This window comes from Rhinatrema bivittatum, chromosome 3 (genome assembly GCF_901001135.1).
Source record: "Rhinatrema bivittatum chromosome 3, aRhiBiv1.1, whole genome shotgun sequence".
Classification (NCBI taxonomy): Eukaryota; Metazoa; Chordata; class Amphibia; order Gymnophiona; family Rhinatrematidae; genus Rhinatrema; species Rhinatrema bivittatum.
Genome location: NC_042617.1, coordinates 171,770,575 through 171,796,149, shown reverse-complemented (window position 1 = coordinate 171,796,149; position 25,575 = coordinate 171,770,575). Strand labels below are relative to the sequence as shown.

General features: G+C 46.0%; 1 protein-coding gene across 2 annotated transcripts in view; it reads right to left on the bottom strand.

The window, feature by feature from the left end:
• The window catches only part of AHCTF1 (AT-hook containing transcription factor 1), a 564,884-nt gene that overhangs the window by 378,449 nt on the left and 160,860 nt on the right, over positions 1-25,575 (bottom strand). For both annotated transcript variants that reach the window (XM_029593945.1, XM_029593946.1), the window contains exons 9-11: positions 17,872-18,004; positions 17,590-17,771; positions 17,103-17,164 (exon numbers count right to left, since the gene is read on the bottom strand). In XM_029593945.1, the coding sequence (XP_029449805.1) occupies positions 17,103-17,164; positions 17,590-17,771; positions 17,872-18,004 (377 nt within the window). The remainder of the gene's footprint in view (positions 1-17,102; positions 17,165-17,589; positions 17,772-17,871; positions 18,005-25,575) is intronic.

The following is a 25,575-nucleotide window of genomic DNA, read 5'->3' as shown; positions in this document are numbered from 1 at the left end:
CCCAGTCTGTGAAGATGCGCCACCACCACATTCAAGCATTATGTAAAGACCCATGGGGCGAATGCTAGCCAAAAACTGCAGAACATAGTACTGGTAGTGCTGGTTTCCCACCACAAATCTGAGATACTTCCAGTGACTATGGAAGATTTCGATGCAAGTATATGCATCTTTTAGATTAAAAAAAAAAAAAAAAAAAGGGATCAAGGTGCCCAGGGAAAGCATCCTAAACTTTCCTCTTTTGAGAAACTTGCTCAAGACCCTTAGGTCTAAAATTGAACAGAGTCCCCCCTGTTTTCTTTGGAATCAGGAAGTACTGGGAGTAGAATCTCTTCTCTCTTTGCCCTGGTAGAAAGGACTCAACCGCTCTGGCAGTTAAGAGGGAGGAGAGCTCCAAAAAAGCATCTCCTGATTATCAACGAGCTCCCAAGATAGGACTGGAGGGCAATTTGGGGGAACATACAATATATTTAATTTGGATACTCTGTGGATAATGGTAAGCACCCACAGGTCTAAGGTTACACTGGGTCATCTGTTCTCAAATAACTACAACCTACTCTCGACTAGGAGGTCTCCCAACACAAGTACCAGTCAGTGGCTACACACTGATCCAGTCAAAAACCTAGTCTCAGGAGTTGACAGAAGTGCTGGTAATGGTCTTCAGGCCCTTCAGGGACAGCTATGAGGAGCCTGCTGCTGATAGGACCAAGAAGGCAGAGGATATTGACTCCTCAAGCAAAAGAAAGCCTTCCTTGGCCCTGATTTCTGACCCCTCCTAGATGAGACTGCTGGTCTTGAGTGCTAGCGGAGAGCTGCTGGAGCACCACACAATGACCATGGATCTATATCACCACATTCTTCACACTATCTCCGAAGAAATTCTTCTCCTGTGCATGGCACATCAATGAGTTGTTTCTGCACTTCTTGAGGAGGTCTGAGGCCCGCAGCCAGACAAGTCACCGGGCACAGATCCCTGCAGCAGGGTCTCTTGATGCCACCTCAAAAATATCGTAGGTCAAACGAATCCAGCGTTTTCTACTTTCTAGATCCTTTTGCACCAGTGACTGAAGGTTATCGTGCCTCACTGAGGTAGTTGCTCAGCCACATCTTGCCCCTGCTTCAGGATATCCTGCATATGCTGGCCCATGAAGAGCTGGTAGGCCACTATGCAGGCAATGGGCAAAGCTCCCTGAAACACTTTCCTCCCAAGAGTATTCATAGCCCTTGGATCCCTCCTGGAGAGGGCGGGGAGGCAGAAGAGAGGGTCTGAAGGCACTTGGCCTTTTTGAGAGCAGATTAGACCACAACCAACTGGTGCAGTAGCTAACGCTTATCAAATCCAGGAGCCTTCTGGACAAGGTACATTGCATCAACCTTCTTAACAGGAACATCAGAGAGGAGGGTTCTCTCACATCCTCATCAGTAACTCCATAAGGATTTCTTGAAGTGTGACTGCCAAGATCTCTTTTGGAGGCTCCACATACTGAAGGATAACCAGCATCTTGTGGCGAATATCCTCCTCCTCAGTCTGCAACTTAAAGGGGATGGTCTCAGCCATCAACCGAACAAACTCTGCAAAGGAGAGTTCTTCACGAGAGGGTTTCCTTCTGTTGCCAGGAGGAGACAGGTCAGAGGGGATGCTATATAATGCCTTATCTTCCAAAGCCTCTAAGGAGTCTCCTCCCTGGGGATCAAGATGGTCCTCCTCACTATCATACACAGGGAATGGATCTCATGGTGCTTGGTTCTCAGCCTGCGGTATAAGAACTGGAACGAATAGCCAGGTGAACTGGGACCCAGAGGCTATCCCGACCCTCAGGGGAGCTTCCTCCTCTGAGAAAGCATGGATGACCACTGGACTGGTAGGCGGCAGCACTAATGCCCCTCCGGGCATCAATCACGCAACTACAAACACTGGTGACAGTGCTGACAAGAAATTGATGAGTGCCTACATGGAACCAAGCAGCAGCTAAAGGAGCACTGGTGCTGGTCTTAGTACCATTAGTGCTTTATCACCAAGGCCCTGCATCGCCTTCCCCATGGTTAGCTGGACTCGTTTATCCAACTCCTCCTCAAAGATCACTAATGCTAACACTTGATTGGGAGCCAGGAGGCATGGCAAGATCCTCTTTGGAACCAAGAAGAGGTTCAGTGGCAGACATTTGGACTACTGGAGGTCACGGCGAACCCCTGGAAACAGTGGATGAGCCGCCCTCACCACAAGGTCGCTTTGGAGGCTTCTTGGCAAAAGCCAGAGCATTCCCATGCCTGGCACCGCGTATCAATGGGGTCCAATGTAGTTGCTTCTTTGGCTTCCCCTCAATGCTTGGCTCAGAACTTTCCCGATGCAGGGGTCGAAGACTAGGAACCCAATCCAGTCTTCGACCGGGAAGAGCCAGGCAATGGCCTGTCTCTGGAATCGTGACAGCCATAGACATCAATGGCCCCGCGGACATCAATGGCCAGCGGTGCAACTCAGAGGTCCCTCTATGTCAATTCCTTCCATGCTGATGGATCGGTCTCTTCCAGTGCCCGAAGAGTTGTTCCATCTTCTCCAGACAGGCCCAGCATCCTTTTGAAGTCACTTGGGTGCATTTGAGGCAGCCCTGGTCATCATGCAATGCTCCCAAGCAGAAGACACATCTGTCATGGAGATCAGAATAAACATGGAACTCGTGCATGGAGGGCACCGCTGGAACCCAAAATGACATGGTGTTGTAAAACAAAAAGGGACACAAGATCAAAATCAATGACTGCAGCCGCCAATGGTTGGCAGGCACAGAGTACACCACCACCCCAGTGTTTCGGCTACAAAAGAAACTTAAGGTAAACGACTAAAAAACCTACCTAGGGATTGAAGGACCCCACATCGATATGGTGCGAATCCCATCGGTACAACTTCTCCAAAAAAGAAGGGGAAAAAAGCAGGAAGTTGTTTAAAAAAAAACCTGGGATATTCACAAAAACTACTAACCACCAGGCTTCGCAGAAAAAATAAGACTGAAGGCAGCATGCTCAGTGATGTTCAGAGAGGCTCAAAGTTCTAGAATCTTTGGTAAAAGTCTTCTGTGCTGGGCACCATCAGATGATATCACCTGTGTGTGAGAACTGCTACCCTGCTTGTCAGAGGAAAAAATAATCTGGATAAGATGAAAAAATGTGAACCCATAGCACCTTGTCCAAGAATTTTTACCCCATAGAACCTGCTGCTCGGAAACCGTATGGGGGAACAGATTGCTATTAGAAAATCACAGCCTTAAGGAGAAGCAGTTTAAGCAACACCTCAGAGGTTCAAATGCTTCTCTGAGTAAGTGAAGTATAAGACACCTCCAAATGAAACGATCAAGGTCTGCTCAACAACTGACCTCCATAACAGGCAGTAGCTGCCACCTGCACCTATAGGGAATTAAAGCAACCTTTAACTAAATCTCCTGCAGCAACTCTACAATAACTGGAACCAAAGATCTTCTAGTCAAAATGCTTCTAACAGAGTACCAATCCTCAAAATACTTCCAGATTCCCACATACATTAAAGATATGGAAAATTTCTTGTACCACAAAAGTGAATTTACAACCTTCTGAGAATATCCCTCTGACAGATGAGCTCTCCCCAAGGGCCAAATTAAAAAAATAAAACCGATTTCTTGCAAGTCACCAGCCCCTGAACAATAAGCTCCTGTCTTGACATAACTATGGTGGATCCCATCCAGAATACTCACTAAATCTGCATTCTAAGGACATCTTGGCGATTTGGGAGCCAATATCACTAGCCCCCAAAGCCTGAAAATCTTCTGCAAGACTACCAGCTAGAAGGCATGCAGCTAAGTTAAAGAAACCTGAACATGCGAGATTTAAGTCAGGACATCCACACAGAATGAACCTCTTATGCACTGCTGCTGATGCCACACATCAGGAGCTAGGGCTCGTGAACAGATGCTAGAGGTCACAACAGGCTTGGAAAAAATTTATTTTGGCTCACCATGTTTGCAGGAATTCCTGGCACCACGCCTGTGGGGTTCATTTGGCCTAATCATTGTCATTGCTGGGCAGGGTGGTGCAAAGTATTCCCCCATCAAGAGCAGTACAGGGATCTACAGCACAGCAGGGCAGGGTCTTCTGCCTGGCAAACCATCTCCCCCTTGGGTTGAGCCCGCAGGTTCTGGTGGCCAGCAAGACTTCTCTGGCAGGGACAAGGCAGGCCATGGTTAGGGCAGGCATTATACAAGCAGTGTCAGAGTCCAGGCAGGGGTCGAAGCAGGCAAAGATCAAATAATTAATAAAATGGAGAAATCCAGGCAGGGGTCAAAGCAGGTGGAGAAATAGTACAGCAATAGAAGGATCAGTCTTGGAGGAAAAAAGTCTGACTGAAAGGCTAGGCTAAGCAGGACAGACAGTAGTAGTATAGGCAAAGCTGGGAAGACAAGCGAGAACAAAGTAAACCACATAGGTGGGAAAGAGGAACCCAGAGAATGGACGAGAGTGAGAAAAATACACAAGCAAATAGGGCTACAGGGAAGCCTAGATAGGATATGCACATGGCACAGAATAAGCCAGGCCACTGGGAGACCTGGTCGGGATAAAGCAAATGTTGCTTACCTGTAACAGGTATTCTCACAGGAAAGCAGGATGTTAGTCCTCACATATGGGTGACATCACAGGATGGAGCCCAATCACTGAACACTTGTCAAAGTTTCTAGAACTTTGACTGGCACCTATTGGGCATGCCCAGCATGGCACTAAACCTGCAGCCAGCAGGGGTCCCCCTTCAGTCTTGTTTAAAGCTACAGGAAGTGCCGAAAAATAAAATAAGAAAACGTAACGAACCCAACACCGCGGGGCAGTGGGCGGGTTTCCTGAAGGCTAACACCCGACTGTCCTGTGAGAACACCTGTTTACAGGTAAGCAACATTTGCTTTCTCACAGGACAAGCAGGAAGGTAGTCCTCACAAATGGGTGAGTACCGAACTGAGGATGTCCAAGAAATACACCAGATGTACCCAGATGTGCAATAGGCACTAGGACTGGGGTGAAATTTGGTAGAGGGCATCCTGAACCCTAACGGGCAGGTGGAAGGGTGTTGGTACGTCAAGTTGCGAAAAGGTTGCGCAAAACAAACTCGCCAAAGATGGAACCTTGTCTTCCGGCCTTGTCTAAGCAATAATGGGCTGTAAAGGTATGGAGAGAACTCCAGGTAGCAGCCCTGAAAATGTCAGGAAGCGGCACAGAGCGTAGGTGTGCTACTGAAGTTGCCATGGCCCTCACAGAGCGTGCTTTAACACGGTCTTGACGTGGAATGCCTGCTTGCTGATAGCAAAAAGATATGCAAACCGCTATCCAGGAGGAGAGAGTCTGCTTACCCACAGGCTGCCCCAATTTGATGGAATGGAAAGAGAAACAATTGAGTGCTTTTCCTGTGGGCAGCTGTACGGCCTAGATAGAACGCTAGAGCCCGTTTACAGTCAAGGGTATGCAGAGCCTGTTCTCCTGGATTGGAGTGGGGCCTGGGAAAGAAGGTAGGTAGTATAATGGATTGATTAATGTGAAACTCAACTACTACCTTAGGTAAGAACTTAGGGTGAGTGCGGAGTACTGCCCAGTCCTGCAGAGGTTTAGTGTAAGGCGGATAGGTAACTAGGGCCTATTACTCACTAACTCTGCAAGCAGATGTTATTGCCAAAACAAAAATCACTTTCCATGTGAGATAGTGAAGATCACAGGATTGGAGAGGCTCGAATGGTTTCATGAGCCGACCCAAAACCAGATTGAGGTCCCAAGAAGGGGCCGGAGGACGCAGTGGAGGCTTGAGGTGAAGCAAGCCTTTCAGAAAATGTGTCACGAGGGCTTGTACCGAAATAGGAACGTCCACGACACCTTTATGGAAGGCGGCCACCACACTAACATGCATTCTGATGGAGGAAGTTTTTAGACCTGACTGACAAGTGCCATAGATAGTCCAGAAACTTCGAGGTGGAACAGGTAAAGGGATCAAGGGATTGAGAAGAACACCATGACTTCAACCTGTTTCATTGTAAGAGTAAGATTTTCTCGTGGAAGGCTTCCGTGAAGCAATGAGGACACGGGAAACTAGCTCCGAAAGGTTAAGTGGCTGAAGAATTAACCTTTCAACATCCAAGCCGTCAGGGACAAAGCTTGAAGATTGGGGTGGCGTAGGCACCCGTCGTTCTGAGTGATCAGAAGCGGGTCCTTTCCCAAGGGAATGTGCCTGCGAATGGAGAGATCCTGAAGTACTGGAAACCACACTTGGCTAGGCCAGTGAGGTGCTATCAGGATCATGCATCCCTTGTCCTGACATAGCTTCACGAGAGTCTTCGAGAGAAGTGTAAGTGGAGGGAATGCATATAGGAGACCGGATGCGCATGAGATGGAGAACGTGTCTCTTGGCTGTGAATGTTGGCTGCGAGTGAGAGAGCAAAAGTTCTCTACTTTGCGGTTTTGAGATGACGCAAAGAGGTCTATGTGAGGATAACCCCAACGTTGGAAGATTGAGTCCACTACTGTGGGGTTGAGAGACCCCTCATGCAGCTGAAAGGTGTGACTCAGCTTGTCCGCCAACACATTGTCCACTCCCGGCAAGTAGGTGGCCTTGAGGTACATTGAGTGGGAGAGGGCCTCCGCCCATATCTGTGCAGCTTCCTGACACAGTAGGTAGGAGCCCGTCCCTCCCTGTTTGTTGATACCACATGGCCACCTGGTTGTCCGTCTGAATCAGGATGACCTGGTTGGAAAGGCGATCCTGAAACTCCCTGAGAGCATATCTGATTCCTCGCAGCTCCAGGAAATTGATCTGGTGTTTGGCTTCCTCTGGAGACCAAGCTCCTTGTGTCTGCAAATTGGCGACATGAAGTCCCCAGCAGAGGTTGGTGATGTGGACAATGGTTGATAGAGGTTGGACGGACCGAGTCCATTGTGACCTTAGAGTCCACTGAATGACTCTCATGGCCAAGCGAGCCATTGGGGTAACCTGTACTGAGGACGCCATGTGTCCCAGCAGGATAAGGAAGTGGCGTGCAGTTGAGCCGTGCTGAGACTGTAGTGGGTGTGCGAGAAAAATGAGTGAGAGCTTGCTGTTGAGGCAGAAATGCCTTTGTGTGAACGGTGTCCAAGTCTGCCCCTATGAAGGACAAAGTTTGAGATGCGACTAAGCAGGATTTCTCGTAGTTGATAAGAAATCCTAGCGAAATCAGTGTGTGTAAGGTAAGATGTAGGGATGACAGAGCAGCTTGCTGAGTGGGAGCCCTGATCAACCAATCGTCTAGATAGGGGTAAACGTGAACACCTTGAGTCCTGAGGAAGGCTGCTACTACGAGGCACTTTGTGAAGACTCATAGTGCAGATGTCAGGCCGAATGGCAGCACTCGGTACTGATAGTGCTTGGGGCCGACCAAAAATCTCAGGAATCTGCAATGAGATGGAGTTATCGCAATGTGTGTGTACGTGTCCTGGAGGTCTAGAGAGCAGAGCCAGTCTCCTCTTTGGAGAAGAGGAAGGAGGGAAACCAAGGTTACCATCTTGAACTTTTCTCAATGGAGGTACTTGTTGAGGGTACCTAGGTCCAGAATTGGACGAACGCCGCCTGATTTTTTGGGGATTAGAAAGTACTGGGAATAGAATCCTAGGCCTTGTTGGGAGTAGGGAACTGGTTCTATTGCTATGGACTGGAGGAGGGAAACCTCCTGTTCCAGGAGTGGTGAGTGGTTGAATGTTCCCCACGTCAGCCGAGGTGGGGAGTCTGGTGGGATGGAGAGAAAGTTCAGGTGATAACCTTGAGAGATTATAGCAAGGACCCACTGGTCTGAGGTGATTGTGCCATTTCAACAACAGGTGGCACACAATCGACCTCCCACTAGTATCTGAGGCAGTGGAAGCTGGCTGCTGCTCTCTATGCAGGAGTCAAAAGCCGGAAGCAGGGCCCGGTTGAGGAGCTGCCAGTGGCTTTTGTTTCCGCGATTGATGAGACTGGGCCTTTTCGAAAGGTCTCGTGGAACGAGTTCTAGACAGTGGTGGATTGGACTTCTTTGGACGGAAGAACCTTTCAGGAAGAATGAATCCTTCCTGAAAGGTTGTTTGGAGGAATACTCAGAGGGCATCAGAGAAAGCTGGTGAAGGGTCTCATGATGGTCCTTGAGTTCCGCCACCGTCCGCTGAATCTGTTCGCCAAACAGATTGTCTCCTATGCAGGACAGATCAGATAATCTGTCTTGTACTTCAGGGCGCAAGTCCGAAGACTTAAGCCAGGCCCATCTTCTTGCTGAAATAGCAGCTGCAAATATCTTCGACACTGCTTCCAGGGTATCATAAGAGGATCTTATTTCATGCTTCCCTGCTTCGAAACCCTTGTTTGAAGCTGTTCCTGGAATTGTTGAGGCAGGGACTCTGCAAAGTCCTGTATCTGCTTGAATAAGACCCTGTTGTACTGGGTCATATACAGCTGGTAGGAGGCGATCCGAGAGATAAGCATTGATCCCTGGAAAACATGCCAGCCAATGGCATCCAGGAATTTCTGTTCCTTACCTGGGGGAAAGGAAGAGTGGTGTTTTGATCATTTTGCCTTCTTTTGGGCAGATTCTACAACCACAGATTGGTGATCCAGCTGAGGTTTCTGGAATCCTGGGGCTGACTGGACCAAATAGGTGGTATCAGCTTTTCTGTTGACTGGAGCAACAGAACCAGGGTGTTCCCAGTTATTTTTTAGGAGGTTCAAAAGAACCTGGGGAATAGGGATGGAGGTTATTTCCTTGGGAGCATCCAGGAATAGTAACAGCTCCATCAGTTGGTGCTATCATCTTGCTCAGTCTGTAATTGGAAGGGAACCAATTCAGACATTTCCTTCACAAAATTTATGAAGTACAATCCTCTAGAGAAGAACGCTTCCTACTTTCAGTAGGAGAAGGTGGCGATGGTAAATCATCGGTGTCTTGAGATGAATCGTCAGTCCAGGTGTCATAGGGATCAGCACCTGTCCCTGTAGGAATCTGAGAAGGACGGGACGATGGTGTTCCTGAAGGTCCTGGTCTAGGATCTGAAGGCATTGAGGGAAATACTGGAAGCACCAATGAAGGCATTGAGGGCACCGGTGCAGGCATCGATGGATGGATCGGTGGTGCCAATGGGCGCATCGGCGTCGATGGTTGAGGCATCGGAAGGACTCCCGATGGAGGGATACGGAACGGTGTTTCCCCTCCCAATGACAGGGTAAGCGGGGAAGGCACCGGAGCCATCAGTGTGACCCAGGATCCATCAGAGGAAGAGAGGCTATGAGCTGCCATCTTCGAGAGCAGCGGTGCCAATGCTACTGGAATGGGATTGACTGTCGGTTCCGCAACCGGCACCGATTTCGGTGCAGGGGGAACCTTGGAGTCTGTGCATCGCCTTATCGATGGCCCCCTGAACCATCCAGTCCAATTCTTCACGGAGACCTGGAGCAAGCAGCCTCGGCTCCGGAAGGGCAGAAGGAGGCAGAAGCATAGCTGGAAGGACCACCGTTAAAGGTGGAGTCGCGGCTCCTGAAACCCATCCGGGTAAGGGTTGCCTTGGTGACCCATCGCAGAAAGGGTCGGTGCCTTTTCTGGACGGGGTTTCTTCGATGGCGGCTCGGACGATGGTGAGGTCGATGATCTGAGACTTCCGATGTTTTTCTCTACGATCCCCTCGGTCCAGAGGGGGAGTAGAGGTAGTCGAAGGCCGAGAAGTCGTCGACGTCGGACGGTCACCGGCCAGTGGCCGATACTGGCACGAAGTGGACGGTGCCGGTTCAGACAACGTCGATGTAATAGACGGCGTCTGAGTTTGAGAAAGGAAGAGAAGTTCCATTTTCTCCATTCTGGCCTTACGACCTTTTGGTGTCATTAAAGCACATTTGGTGCAAGTCAGGACATCATGCTCGCACCCGAGACACATTAAACAGACTTTATGCGGGTCTGTTATGGACATGGTGCGAGTACAGTCCTGGCACCGACGGAACCCCGACGCCATGGCCTTTGAAAAATTTAGCCGCGGTACGGTCAACGGTGCAGACTGCTGCTAGAGGAGTGGCTTCCATGGTAGCAGCTAGACACCAGTTGTCTAGCTGCTACCATGGAAGCCACTCGAGGGCCAAACTCGACGGGAATCAACCGAAAATGGGTAAAAACATACCGGAGTACCACGGAGTCAAAAATTCGAAGGAGGGACCCCTGTGGGGTAGGAAAGTTTTTAGTAATTCCGTGAGGAAAATTCCTGTCAGGAATTTCTGTGGAGCTCCTTAATCTGCATGGCTACTGCTGCACGGAAAAAGGAAGACTGAAGGGGGACCCCTGCTGGCTGCAAGTTTAGTGCCATGCTGGGCATGCCCAGTAGGTGCCAGTGTTCCGTGACTGGGCTCCATCCTGTGATGTCACCCATATGCAAGGACTACCATCCTGCTTGTCCTGTGAGAACGACAGATCTTCCATAGTGACAAAGACCATTGAGTAGATACTCCTCTGTAAGGATAAAACAGGCAGGAATCCATGGAGCAGCCTTTTGCCCCAAAAGGATGTGAAGTTGCCTTCTTGTCCTCTGGTAAACGAGGAATCTTGGATTTCCCCCAGCTATTTTCCATTTTCTCCAATTCACTGCTAAATAAAATGGACCCCTTAAAGGATAACTTTGTAAGAAAGGACTTGGAAATAGTGTTTGCCAACCAATTTCACAGCTACAACTGGTGTCTAGCTGCTACCATGGAAGCCACTCCTCTAGCAGCAGTCTGCACCATGTTACAGTCCATACCAGCTAAGAATGCAGCACCCAGTTCCATCATCAATCCGCCCAGTTCCTTGCATCTCCTGAGAGAGAAGCAAACCAATCCGAGCCACCAGTCAGCAACAAGAAGCATTCTGCAAATTCAGTTCCAAGGCCTCAAAGGCCTGCTTAAGGATAGCCTCAATCCTCCTTATCTTGAGCATCTTTTAAAGCTGCCCCTCCCTTCCACTGGAATGGTAATTTGCTTGGTAACAGCACATACCCAAGGCATCCACTTTCAGGAATTGCATCTGATCCCTTGCCATCTGATCCAAGGGGTACAGCCCCACTAAAATTGGGCCCCCCTTTAAAATTTCCCTCCGCTGCACTCCATTCAAGGTCAATCAACTCGAATTGGATCCAGGAGGGGAAAGAAATGTGACTCCTTGCGTAAAGTGACTAATATGGGATCCTACTTTTGCAAGCCCTCAGTCACCCCGTCCACACCTAACATCTTCAGGGTCTGAGTCAAGACTCCGCAACTCATCTCTGTGGAAAAAAGAAAAAATAAGCAGAGTCTAATGCAGTTCCAAATCAGGTAGAATTTCTCCCTCTTCCAAAGGGGAGAAACCAAAGTCCCCACGGGGATCCACATCATTCTCATCACCAGGGACAGCCTCCATGCAGCACTTGCCTGCACTGGCTTAGTGGGAACCCCAAGCATGCAAACCCTTCTTAGTAGGTTGCTTCTCCCCCGCTGGGCACCCCTGCAGAAAAATCTGCAGACCCTGGAAAAATAACCACACAGGAAAAGGAGGATAGATCAAAACCAGGGCCAAAGGCCCAAACCTGTCACTCTCTGACCCTTACCCTTCTATCAGAGATGTCTCAATCATTGGAAGCAAGGGGGAAGAGACATCTACTGTGTCGCCTTCCACCCCACTCCCCTCCAGAGAGGATAGCCCAACATCAGCAAAATCTGTAGGGGCCAAATCACCTTGAGCCTCCAAACAACGCTGGCACAGGCGAAGAGAAAGTGATGGCTGGATTACCCTTCAATAGCAAGCCTCACAGATAGCTAGGCGCTTAAGACTGTTTTGTCCCCAGCACCATAGCCTTCTGCACTGGACTCTAGACAGCCTCTTGTGCACCCACCTACAGTGTCTGGAGATGCACGTGCAAATACATGTTCAAAAGTAAGACGCAGTCGTACACACGCAAGTACTCAGCACGTACGTATTGACCAAAACTAGGCCGCGGTCATATGGGCACAAAATACCCCTGCATGTAAATACGCACACAAATATAGGTCTTGCCCTTACGTGCATAAGAAAGAGAGCACGTGTGCGCTTAAGTCAGTACACTGCTGCACGGTGAGAATGCGCGCACATGCCTGTGAGTGGGGGGGGGGGGGGGAAATCAACAGAACCAAGACTGAGCAGGGCCTAGCCAAAGGCTGCTCACAATCTGCCAAGCCCAAGCCATCTCCACTCTATACTACCTGCCCACTCTATACTACCTGCCTTAGAAGTAAGAGGGAAAGGGGGTAAGAGATGCAGAGGGAAAAATACCTGGTAAGTTTTTTTGGGGTTTTCTTTTTTACCTGAGCTCTGCCCTTCCTGATTGAGAGAACAATCAGGTCACTGGCTACGAGGAGAGAGGGCAGAAACCTTCACTGCCGAGTACTCCCTCTTCTTCAAACCGCTTTTTTTTTTTTTTTTTTTTTAAAGTCTATGCCACTCAGGCTCCCAGACTTAAAATGCTCAACTGAGAAAGGGACCAAACCAGGTGTCACCTCAGGAGCTCTAGCTATGCTCCAAAATCTTCTATCTTCTCCTATAACTTCTTTTCAAGGAATCCCCAATAGGGAGAGGCACGTCCACCATCTGCCGGAGATGGCTAATTCTGGCAGGCTGATCACCAGATAAGTCTATATGTCCATGACATCAGTGATTCAATTTTACTCAGTCTCCATCTCTTGCTAGAGGTGTATAACCCACTTGTGTGGATTAGCCTGCCTGAGTGCAGAGGAACAGCCTGCTTACAATATGCCAAACAGCACTTAGAAAGCCTTGAAACATCTGGACAAAATAATTTGAAGTGATGAGACCAAAACTGAACTTTATGATCACAACTATAAACACTGCGTGGAGAGAAATCAACAAGGCCTAGGAAGGGAAGTACACCATCCCTACTGTAAAGCATGGAGGTGGATCTTTGTTTTCAGGGTGGGGGGAGGGTGTAAGCTATAGCAGCACATGGAATATTAGTCAAAATTGAAGGCAGGATAAATGCTGCATCTTATTAGAAAATATTGGAGAAGAATTTGCATTCATCAACCCGATAGCTGCGCATGGGGTGCACTTGAACTTTCCAACATAACAATGATCCGAAACATAAGATCAAGTTGACCCTTCAGTAGCTGCAGCAGAAGAAAATGAAGGTTCTGGAGTGGCCATCACAGTCTTCTGACCTCATCATTATTATTAAGCCACTTTGGGGAGAACTCAAACATCCAGTTCATGCTAGATCAACCAAAGAATTTACAGGATCAGGCAGCTTTTTTGCCAAGAGGAATGGGCAGCTTTACTACATGAGAAAATAATGGGCCTCATTCACAATTATCACAAAAGACTGTAAGCCCTCATTGATGCAAAAAAAGGGGGCAATATACAATATTAAGAACTAAGGGCATGCAAACTTTTGAACAGGACCATTTTATCATTTCCTTTATTGCTATGGTTTAATGATCATGCTATTTTGTGATGGGCAGTTTAATATGAAACATTAAAAATAACAGGCATGTGTTTTGTCTGATCATTCATGTTTTCTTAAAATGCTACATATTCTCGGATTGATTTTTTTCTAGTAGACAAGGGGTTGCAGAATCAGGTTACAGATGTGGGAATCGGAGATATTACATGGTCCGACCACGCCCCTATTTGGGTATCTCTATCCTTAGCCACGGCAGACAAGGGCTCTCGATTCTGGAGATTGAGAGAAGATCAATTAGGGGATGAGAAGCGGTGTAAGGTAATTAATGACTACTTACAAGAGTACTTCCTGCAGAATACTGGTTCAGTGGCAGCGGCAGGGTCCCTATGGGAATGCTCTAAACTAGTTATCCGTGGCAAGCTTATAGCACTGGCCACCGCGGAGAAAAAGAAAAGAGAACAACGTAGGACAGAACTACTTGGCCAACTGAATAGGTTGGCGCGCAGGCATGCACTCTCCCTGAATCCAGACTTGTTGTGTCAGTTGAGGGCCATACGCACGGAGCTGAGTCTGCTGGATGCGGCATGGGTGGCTCACGCACTAGAGCGCACAAACCAGAGATTCTTTGAGGGATCCAATAAGGCAGGCCGTATTCTAGCCCGACAGTTGAAACAACGAGCCATTCAGAATAATATTGCTAAGCTTAAAAGTGTAGAGGGGAAGTATATTACCTCCACCGCAGAGATCAGGGAGTGTTTTACCAAATTTTATGAGACTCTTTATAAAAAAGATGACTCCATTTCGGAGCAGGACATTGGAAGGTACCTTCAGGATTTACCGTTGTCAGGCCTTACGGAGGAGCAATGGGGTATTCTTGACCAGCCGATCAATTTGGCAGAGGTCCAGGTGGCCATTCGAGATTTGAAGGCCGGTAAGGCCCCGGGCCTCGATGGTTTCTCCGGAGCATACTACAAGAAGTGTAGTGCCTCCCTCATTGCGCCTCTAGTGAATTATTTCAACAGCCTGCGGGAGGGGGCCCATTTACCCCCACACACTAACACGGCTGGCATAACAGTGCTGGCGAAGCCCGGTAGAGACCCGACTCAATGTAGCTCATACAGACCAATATCCCTCATTAACCTGGATTTGAAGATTCTGGCGAGGGTGCTAGCAGCACGTCTCAACCAGGCGCTACCGGGACTGGTCCATAGGGATCAAGTAGGGTTTATCCCACAACGAATGGCGGCGGATAATGTCCGAAAGGTTACTGATATTATGTGGTGGGCCAAAAAGCAGAATACCCCATTGTTGCTGCTGGCAATCGATGCTGAAAAAGCATTTGACCTAGTGCATTGGGAGTTCTTATTCGCCACTTTGAAGAAAATGAATTTTGGGCAAATGTTTCTGCACTGGATTAGTGTGCTTTACCACCATCCTACGGCACGCATAAAGGTTAATGGGGGCTAGGGGAGTGCATTTTCAGTACAGCGGGGTACTAGACAAGGGTGCCCGTTATCACCTTTACTGTTTGCTCTTTTCTTGGAGCCCTTTACGACGCGCGTGCGTAACTCCAATCTTATTACAGGGGTCCAGATAGGAAACTTACACATGAAGCTATCGCTTTTGCAGACTATATTCTCATGACAATTACTAACCCCACCACATCCCTGCGGGAAATCACTGCAGAAATCACAACCTATAGCTCCTCAATGTATCGGTTGATGATGGTGCTCTCCGCGACCTGCTACTGCTGTACCCATTTAAGTTGGCTAAAAGTGCTATTAAATATCTAGGGGTGCATATTGGGGCCAATATTGATGACCTTTACGACCTTAACTATAAACCTTTACTAAGCAAGGTGAAGAAAGACCTACAAACCTGGGATAGGGGTCAGCACTCTTGGTTGGGGCGTGTTGCCATTGTAAAAATGAACATCTTACCCAGGTTTCTGTATCTGTTTATCACTCTGTCTATTCCTCTTAGCTCTGCCCTGTTGAGGTCATGGCAAAAGATTCTATATGATTTCATTTGGCGCAGGCGGCCCCCACGGATTTCTCGGCGCTTGCTCTATCTACCAAGGGATAGAGGAGGCCTTGGAGTGCCTCACCTTGAAAAATATTATGCGGTGGCCCAACTCTTAGTGGTTCTGGATAGCCATAGGGTAACTACTGCTAAACAATGGGTCTCCTTCGCTGACCGTATTTTGGGGCTCATGCCGCTCTCGGCACTGACATGGCAACCTCGTCATACTTGGGTTGCCATGGATAATTTATCCCCCCCACTATTAATACTACTCTCCGACTTTGGGATAAGTGGAAAAAGCATCTTATAGGCTCTCGCTTATATTTTTACTCCACTCATGTTTCTTATTTAAATATTTTCCCAGCCGGGCAACATAACCCCACTTTTAGGAGTTGGCGGGCTAGGGGATTCACCAAAATTGAGCACTTCATGGGGGGCGGCTCCGTGATGTCCTGGCCTCAACTCCAGAGCACACACCAGTTGCCCGATGCAGACTTTCTTGCGGGATACCAAATCTATCACTTCCTTAATAGCGCGTCTGTCTCTCCTTCCTTAGCTCTGGGACAGACATTATTCGAACATTACTGTACTGATGCGGATAAGAAGCAGGGGATGGTCTCTAAACTATATGTGCTGTTGATAGGGGATTCAGATGAGAGTTTCCCCTCACACCAGAGCGTGGGAGAAGGATCTGGGGAGAACCATTTCAGCTGAGGAATGGCTACAATTATATACTGCAGTAAAAAAGTGTTCTATTTCAGCGAATATGCAGGAGAACTGTTACAAGATACTTACCAGATGGTATCTCACCCCACTTGTGTTGCGTAAAAGATATCCCAATTTAAGTGGATTGTGTTGGCGAAATTGTGGGCATCCAGGGGACTATATGCATATGTGGTGGTCATGTCCACTGGTGCACTCTTTGTGGTCCCAAGTGGCACAATGGTTGGAACAGGTTCTACAAGTGCCTGATCTCTTAAACCATGGGTTCATGCTTATTAATTTACAGCATAAGGAATTGACGAGGCCAAAAACTTTATTTTGCCAACAGGTTTTTATTGCCACTTGGATGGTTCTTGCACAACACTGGAAGCAGACAATAATTCCAGCACTTACCCATATACAGAACAAGGTGCATTATTTCTGTCGGATGGCGGCGATCACAGCGGAATTACACAAAACTTTGCCACTGTTTCGGGCAATATGGACCCCCTTTATGGACTGGGAAACATCGGCTACAGCTATGTCAGGTCTTCCTGCGACACACTGACCTCTGGGTATTAGAGCCCTCATGGACTGAACACGCATTCGCTCGAGATGAAGCACTGCGTGCGGACCTTTTTTCTATGATTTTTATTATTGTTTTTGAACTCATGGTGGGGGGGTGGGTGGTCAGGGGAATGGGGAATGGGGGACGGGGGTTTGGAGGGGAATGGGGATTGGGGATGTTCCTTCGGTTTGAAATTGTTGAAAGCCATTGGGTTTATTGTTTCCAGATATGTATATTATATTTGTTTGTCTACCTTTCAACCAAATAAATTATAAATTAAAAAAAAAAAAATGCTACATATCTTACAAATTCTGCCAGGGTTATGTAAACTTATGAGCACAACTGTAAAAGTTTCTCTCTAATATGCAGATTATCTTACCTCCTTCTGAAAGCCCGTGCAAGTTATATGAACAACTCCCGAGTTCAACAAACAAGTAGCATCTAAAAAAGGAATACATGCACAGAAACATTAGCATTCTAACCTATCACTTCAAAAAGAAATGGCCTCATGGCTTGCAAATGCTCTAGAAAATGAAGTATTTGTGACCAGTATACTTTTCTGCAATTGTCAAATCCAGACTTGTCTTTGAATAAATGTTATGCACGTACAGAAATCATTTGGTCTGCTACTACATTTGGTCTGTACTACAGAAAATTACAAGACTGTGCCAGATAACCAGATTGGTCTATTCGGCCTTTTCAAGTGGGTAAGTCATCTGTTCAGCACTTATATACAGGTACAAACTGTTTATAGCAAGACTTGCATGATAGCCAAAACATTTGTAATGGATGAAATACATACATTTAAAAAAAAAAAGAAAGAAAAGCATTTTGACAATTTAACACAATCCAACACAAATACATACCAAAATTGTATGTGCTTGGATTAAAAAACTGCTCAGGTGGTGGACACGATGGAGGTACTCCACGGCTTAAACTTCGCTCATGTACTAGGACATCCAAAATATAATGTGGAGAAGTCATACTCACTACTGCATCCAATGACCATAATGCAAAATAGGAACAATTATGGAGAAATTCACCGAGTCTAAATGGAAAAAAAAAAAAGCAAGCAAGAAATCAAATTTGAATGTGTACAATGCCTTTTTTCTAAACAGATATTTAAAATTTACAATTAATTCACCTACCTTAATGAATCAGGCATTTGAGCATGATACCAACGATTTATATCAAACACACCCAAATAGGTAGAGGGTTTGCCCTGTCCATATGTATTCACCTGCCAGCAGAAGACTGAAACACTGGTGTCTGGTGATGTGGCTGGAAGAAAAAATAGTTTTCAGACGATCAATCTGATATTCAAGTTTCAAGCTAAGTCAAATTAAAATGAAGTTACTCACCTGTAATGTAGTTTCTCTAATGGACAGCATGTGTCCGTCATCACACAAGTATGACATCATCAGATGAAGCCTGGCATGGAATTTTGACTTCAAAGCTTCTAGAAGGTTTTAGCATGCCTTACTGGGCATGTGCAGCCATAGCTACCTCCCTGCCACCCAGGTAGGGCCCTTCAGTCCATGATAAAGCAAAGACTTGGAGAAAGTCCAAGGGGAAGCAGGAGGGTTTTGTGATGATTGACATCCTGCTTTCCATCAGAGAACCAACATTACAGATAAGTAACTTCACTTTCTTCGAGGACAAATAGAATGGCAGTCCTTGCATATGGGGACTCCCAAGGTTGTCTCAAATCAAAAAGAAAAATGAAACAGTGCTGAAAGCAATACTGTTTTGGATGGTGCCAGGCCAACAGCATGTTATATGTTTTTCTTCCTTTTTTATGGCAGTCTGAGCCAAAATAACAAACCCTGGGAGGGAATGGAGTTGGGTTCTACACCTCAAAGGCACTCCCATAGGACAGACTATTCAAAATTCAGTTTCACATCAGGAACCCCTGGCAAACAGAAGAAAACGTTCATTTTACAGCTTTGCTCTACGCACGGTCAGAGCTCCAGCACTATGAGCCTTGACCTGCCCCACGCCCTCCTGGTGTGAGAAAGGTTCTCTCTAATCAAGCAAACTAGAGTTCTTGGCATTTGTTGCTGTTAAGAAGAAAACCTAAGTAGACTATGTGGGGCTTCACAACTCTCCACATAGAAGACCACTGATCACATGTAACCGAACAGTAATGGCAGATTGCCTTTACAGACTTAAACTTGATGTCAGGCAACAACTAGAAATGTGCATAAAAACTTACTAGGAAAAAATCACATTTACTTACCATAAACAGGATGAATTAGCCGTGATATGTGGGTGATGTTATCTGGCAGCACAGAACAGACTCATCTCTCCAAGCTAGTAGAACTTCCAGCTTTACTGATTATGTGTGGGAGTTCCTATGTGGGCATTGCCTCAGAAGCCTTCTCAGACCATGTCAAAGCTAATTAGCCACGCAGTCTACTCTTCAGCGTGGAGGGCAGGTAGCTCATGGCTAATTCAACCTACCTACAGAAAAAAACCTTTTACGGTACGCAAACATTTTTCTATCAATAAGCAAGCTGAATTAGCCATGATCTGTGGCAAGTCCCAAGCTGAGGGCTATAGTGGAATGTTTACTAAGTAATAAACCCAAATTCCACTGTGGAGGGAAGATTACAGCGAGAGAACATGTTGTAGTACTGCCTGTCCCACTGCACTGTTAGACGTTCCAGGCAGTAGTGAGACATGAAAGCATGCACTAATGACCACATGGCAGCCTGCATGGGTCTTCTAGCGATACTTCTCACAAGTGGACAATGGAGGAGACCATAGCATGGACTTGAGGGCCCTTGACTGGATTGGCAAGGTCAAGTCCTGCAGTTGAATAGCAATGTTGGATACAAGCAGTCATCCAGTTGGCTAAGGTGTGTTTTGAAACTATTATGCCAAGTCTATTCAGATCATAAGAAACAAACAGTTTGGGACATGTCGATGAGATTGATGCTTTCATTTGTAATAGGCCAGAAGTCTTGCAGTCCAAGATGCGTACGGATTTTACACCACCATGTGTATGTAGCAGCGGGAAAAAGGTAGAAAGGACAATTGATATGAAAAGCTGAGGCAATCTTAGGTGGGATGCATAAGAACCACTTTATCAAGAAAAGAATGGAGATAAGGTGGATAATGAAACAGGGCTTATAGTTCACTAACTCTGCAAGCAGAAGCCATGGTGACAAGAAAAATTACTTTCCATGTAAGGTGTTTGAGTGATGCGATTTCCAATGGTTCAAAAGGGTGACCTCATTAGATGTGTGAGGACCACATTAAGGTCCCAAGGTATGGCTGGTACACAAAGTGGCGGCTTTATGTGCAAACTTTTCATGAATTTTCATACCAGCAGATGTGTTGAGACAGACTTCGAATCAACAAGAACATGATAGGCTGTGACAGCACTCAAATAGACCTGGACAGAAGAGGTAGCTAGGCCACAGATGGGTGAATACCAAGCTGCAGGCTGCCCCCAGAATACACTGGGCCAACAGGCACCCAATAAAGTGCAACAGGCACAACAACAGGGGTGCTGTTGGCAACAACAGGGAAGGCTGAACCTCATACTGAGCCCTAGGTAGGGAGAGTTGGGTTCTCACACCAGGAATAGGTTACGGAGGGCAGACTGGCCAAAGATGCTGTCCTGTCGACCATCCTTGTCCAGACAGGAATGGGCTGCGAAGGTTTGAAGGGAACTCTACATCGCAGCCTTGCAGATTTCAGCAATAGGGACTGCCCCGGAAGTGTGCAACTTGACGCTGCCATGGCCCTTACTGAATGTGCTTTCACTCTGCTTCCGAACAGAAGGCCCTCTTGCTCATAAGAGAAAGCAATACAGTCCACCAACCTGTTGGACAGAGTCTGCTTACCCACCGCAACTCTAAACCTATTCTTGTCAAAGGAGACAAAGTTGGGTGGACTGCCTGTGGGCTGCAGTGCGCTCCAGATAAAAAGTGAGGGCACGCTTGCAGTCCAAGGTATGCAGAGCCTGCTCTCCTGAGTGTGTGTGTGGCCTCGGGAAAAAGGTGGGCAACACGATGGACTGATTCAGGCGGAAGTCCGTCACCACCTTTTGCTTGCAGAGTGATCCCTTTGGGCAGGATGTTTTTGCGTAGGCTGTATATGCCATGTCCGGTGTTACGAAGCATCACCACCACATTCGCGTGACCGCGAAACCTCTTGAGGACTTGCGTATATGGGACAGGTTTTTACTAGATTTTAATGGTGATGCATTCTGAAATCTGATCCCTTGTCAAATCAGGACCTTGACCTGTTTACAGATGCAGCCGGTTCGGTGGGCTTTGGCGCATACTTTCAGGGTTCTTGGTGTGCAGCCGGTTGGCCTGACGCCTGGGTGTCGTCAGGTGTAACAAAAAATATCACTTTTCTTGAATTGTTTCCGATGGGGCTTACGTTTACGAGGTAAGAGAGTAGTCTTCTGATGTGACTATTTGGGAGTGGATGGATGTTACTAACAAAAGAGCGGCTAAGTGCCTCATGATTTCCGAATTGTTGCGGGACCTTATAATCCAATGTATGCTATTAAATGTGACTCTATGGGCCCGTCATGTTAAGAACATAAGAACATGTCATACTGGGTCAGACCAAGGGTCCATCAAGCCCAGCATCCTGTTTCCAACAGTGGCCAATCCAGGCCATAAGAACCTGGCAAGTATCCAAAAACTAAGTCTATTTCATGTTACCATTGCTAGTAATAGCAGTGGCTATTTTCTAAGTCAGTTAATTAATAGCAGGTAATGGACTTCTCCTCCAAGAACTTATCCAATCCTTTTTTAAACACAGCTATACTAACTGAACTAACCATGTCCTCTGGCAACAAATTCCAGAGTTTAATTGTGCGCTGAGTGAAGAAGAACTTTCTCCGATTAGTTTTAAATGTGCCACATGCTAACTTCATGGAGTGCCCCCTAGTCTATTATCTGAAAGACTAAATAACCAATTCACATCTATCCGTTCTAGTCCTCTCACGATTTTAAACACCTCTATCATATCCCCCCTCAGCTGTCTCTTCTCCAAGCTGAAAAGTCCTAACCTCTTTAGTCTTTCCTCATAGGGGAGCTGTTCCATTCCCCTTATCATTTTGGTCGCCCTTCTCTGTAGCTTCTCCATCGCAATTATATCTTTTTTGAGATGCGGTGACCAGAATTGTACACAGTATTCAAGGTAGGGTCTCACCATGGAGTGATACAGAGGCATGTGACATTTTCCATTATATTCACCATTCCCTTCCTAATAGTTCCCAACATTCTGTTTGCTTTTTTGACTGCCGCAGCACACTGACCCGACGATTTCAATGTGTTATCCACTATGACGCCTAGATCTCTTTCTTGGGTGGTAGCACCTATTTTATTTATTTATTTTATTTATTTATAATATTTTATATACCGCCGCTCATCAAAGATATCACGTCGGTGTACAGTGAACAAGAACTTACGCCGGAGCGTTATACATTTAACAAGGTTACACAAGCGTTATACATTTAACAGGGTTATACAAGCGTTATACATTTAACAGGGTTATACAAGCGTTATACATTTAACAAGGTTATACAAGCGTTATATATTTAACAAAGGTAAGTATAAAAATATTTGATACATAAAAACAAGTAGAAGCTTTTAAAAACAGATCTATCATTTAGGTATAGCTTGGCTGAGGTGGGTTAAAAAGAACTGGAGAGTAGAGGGATACTAGTAAAAGGGATGGGGTTAGGGAAGAGTTAGGAGGAGAAGGAGTTCTAATTTAGAGGTGGAGAGAGGGGGGAGATAGCACTTCGAATGCAATTAAGAGCAATTATATGGAAGGGCATTTACAGTAGCCACAGAAATAGGAGAAATTCAAGATGATGTATAGAACTGGGGCATATAGAGGAGAAGAAAGAAATATATATTTCAAGTATAGGCATGTGTGAATAGCCATGTCTTGAGTTTTTGCTTAAATGTTTTAGGAGATGGCTCAAGGCGCAGTTCGGTGGGCATGGTATTCCATAACAGAGGGCCAGCATAGGAAAGCGCTCGTGCTTTGGTGGAGGCATGGTTATATAGTTTGGGCGAGGGGGTCTGTAAAGTGGCGAGGTATTGATTTCTAGTAGGTTTGATAGAAGTTTGAAATAGTAGTGAGTTATTAAACCATTTCATTTCAGGATTGTGGAGGGCTTTATGGATAAGTGTTAGGGTCTTGTAATGTATGCGAGATTGGATGGGGAGCCAGTGTAACTCCTTCAAAACTGGCGTAATATGTTCCTTTGAGTTAGTGTTAGTAAGGATATGGGCTGCGGTATTTTGCAGGATTTGTAAGGGGCGGATTGCATTTTTGGGTAGGCCTAGGAGGAGTGAATTGCAATAATCTGTTTTCGAGAACAGCATGGCTTGTAGAACTGTCCGGAAATCAGATGCGTGAAGCAAGGGTTTCAATTTTTTGAGTGTATGTAATTTGTAAAAACACTCTTTAAGGATTGCACTAATAAATTTTTTGAGGGTCATTTGGTCGTCAATAATGACTCCTAGGTCTCGGACTTGGTGGGAGAATTGTATGTGCGTCGATGTTATAGGTGAGGTAGGAGAGGTATGTGATAGGGTGGGAGGAGAAATGATCATGAGTTCTGTTTTTGTGGAATTGAGGGCAAGTTGTAAGGAGGTTAATAGATTATTGATAGAAGCAAGGGTGGTGTCCCAAATATCAAGGGCTTTGGGTATGGATTCCGTTATTGGAATAAGAATTTGTACATCATCAGCGTACAAAAAGTGTGGAAGCTTAAGGTTGGCGAGGAGATGGCAAAGCGGTAAAAGATAGATGTTAAAAAGGGTAGATGAAAGTGAAGAGCCTTGAGGGACTCCTTGCTTCAGGGGGATTTCTTTTGATATGTGGTTGCCAATTTTGACTTTATAGTTACGATTGGATAGGTAAGAAGTGAACCAGTTATGGGCGGTACCAGTTATTCCAATCTCGTGTAGGCGTTGGAGAAGAATTTGGTGGTTAACGGTATCAAAAGCCGCTGAGATATCCAGGATCACTAGAAGATGAGGTTGATTTTTATCTAGGCTTTTGAGAAGGTAATCGGACAGTGATAAGAGAAGAGTTTCGGTACTGTGTAATTTTCGAAATCCGTATTGTGAGGGAGAGAGGATTTGGTGTTCTTCTAAATAGTCACTAAGTTGTCGGTTGATAGTTTTTTCTAGGACTTTAGCGATAAATGGGAGATTAGAGATTGGGCGGTAATTGGCAAGGTCTAATGGGTCGAGCTTGGGTTTTTTTAAAGTGGGTTTAAGGATAGCAAATTTGAGAGAGTTGGGCACTTGCCCAAATTCGATGGATGCATTGATAATGTTAGAGATAGGGCTGGCTATTAGATCAGGGACAGTGAGGAGGAGTTTTGTGGGGATGGTATCAGAGGGGTGAGAGGAGGGTTTAGCTTTTTTGAGTAGGGATTCAATTTCAGATGTAGCTGTGTTTTCAAAGATTGTAAGCTGAGGTGCAGAGTCTTTTATGTGACAGAGGTTATGGCATTGGGGCATGTGGGAATTGTGGGGGAAGCGTGTCATAATTTTGTTAATTTTGTCCTGAAAGAACGAGGCCAGTTGTTCGCATTTGATTTTGGCTTCTTCTTCTGGGATGATATTTGGAGTGAGGTTAGTAAGTGAAGTGACATATTCGAATAGCACTTTTGGATTGAATTGAAATTGGTGTATTTTACCTGCGTAGTAATTCTTTTTAGCATTGTTGATCATCTCACTATAGTTTTGCAGCAAAGTTTTGTAACGTGCAAGTAGAGTCGGTGAGGGTTCTTTACGCCAATTTTTTTCAGCTTTTCTAAGGGCTTGTTTTAAGTCTTTTAGTGTAGGGGAGTACCAGGGTTTTTTTGTATTTTTTTGAGAGGAGAATTTTTTTGTAATGAGGGGGCAAATGTTATTAGCAATTGAGAGGGTGTATTCATTCCATGATGTTAAAGCAGTATCAGCATTTGATAGATCAAGGTTAAACTGTGTGTTGGATAGAGCTGTGGTAAGCTCATCTCTATTGCATATCTTTCGGTATTGTATGGTGGTAGTGCTGATTGGGAGGGGTGGAGGTCTTTGTAAAGTGTTGGAAGTTCTTATGATATAGTGGTCAGACCATGGGATGGGTGTACATGATAGAGAATCAGTTACGAAGTGACGGTTGATAAATATGAGGTCGAGTGAGTGACCAGCTTTATGTGTGGGCATGTTTATGATTTGCTTGAATCCTAGTGATTTCATGGCTTCCAGGAATGAGGAGCAGCTAGGTGTAAGGGGTGTTGTGTTGACATGGAGATTAAAGTCTCCTAGAATAATGGCTGGGGAGTCGATGGAGATATTTTTAGCTATGTATTCAATTAGAGAAGAAGGGTTGTTAATAAGAGTTCCAGGGGGAGCATAAATAAGGCAGATTTGTAGGGAGGGGGCTTTGAACAAGCCAATTTCTAATTTAGCTGGGGGGGGGATGGGTTGGAGTGTGAGTTTGAGATTTTTTTGGTAGCTAAGAGAATGCCTCCACCTTTCTTTTTTAATCGGGGGATGGAGACTATATCGTATATATTGTTGGGGAACTGGTTGAGGAGAACATTGTCAGTGTCTTTCAACCATGTTTCTGTTATTGCACAGATGTCTGGTGTTTCGTCTGAGAGGATGTCGTTAAGTATAGAAGTTTTTTTGTTTAATGATTGTGCATTGAAGAGGATGAGTGTGAGTGCTGTGAGGCCGATGATTTGTGTGAGTGGTGGGGATATCATGGTTGTGTGAATGCTTTTGAGGTATGATCGTTGTCGTATGGCATGGGGTGTAGTAGGTCTATGTCTGTAGTAGCTGATTGTTGGGATGTTTAGCATTTTG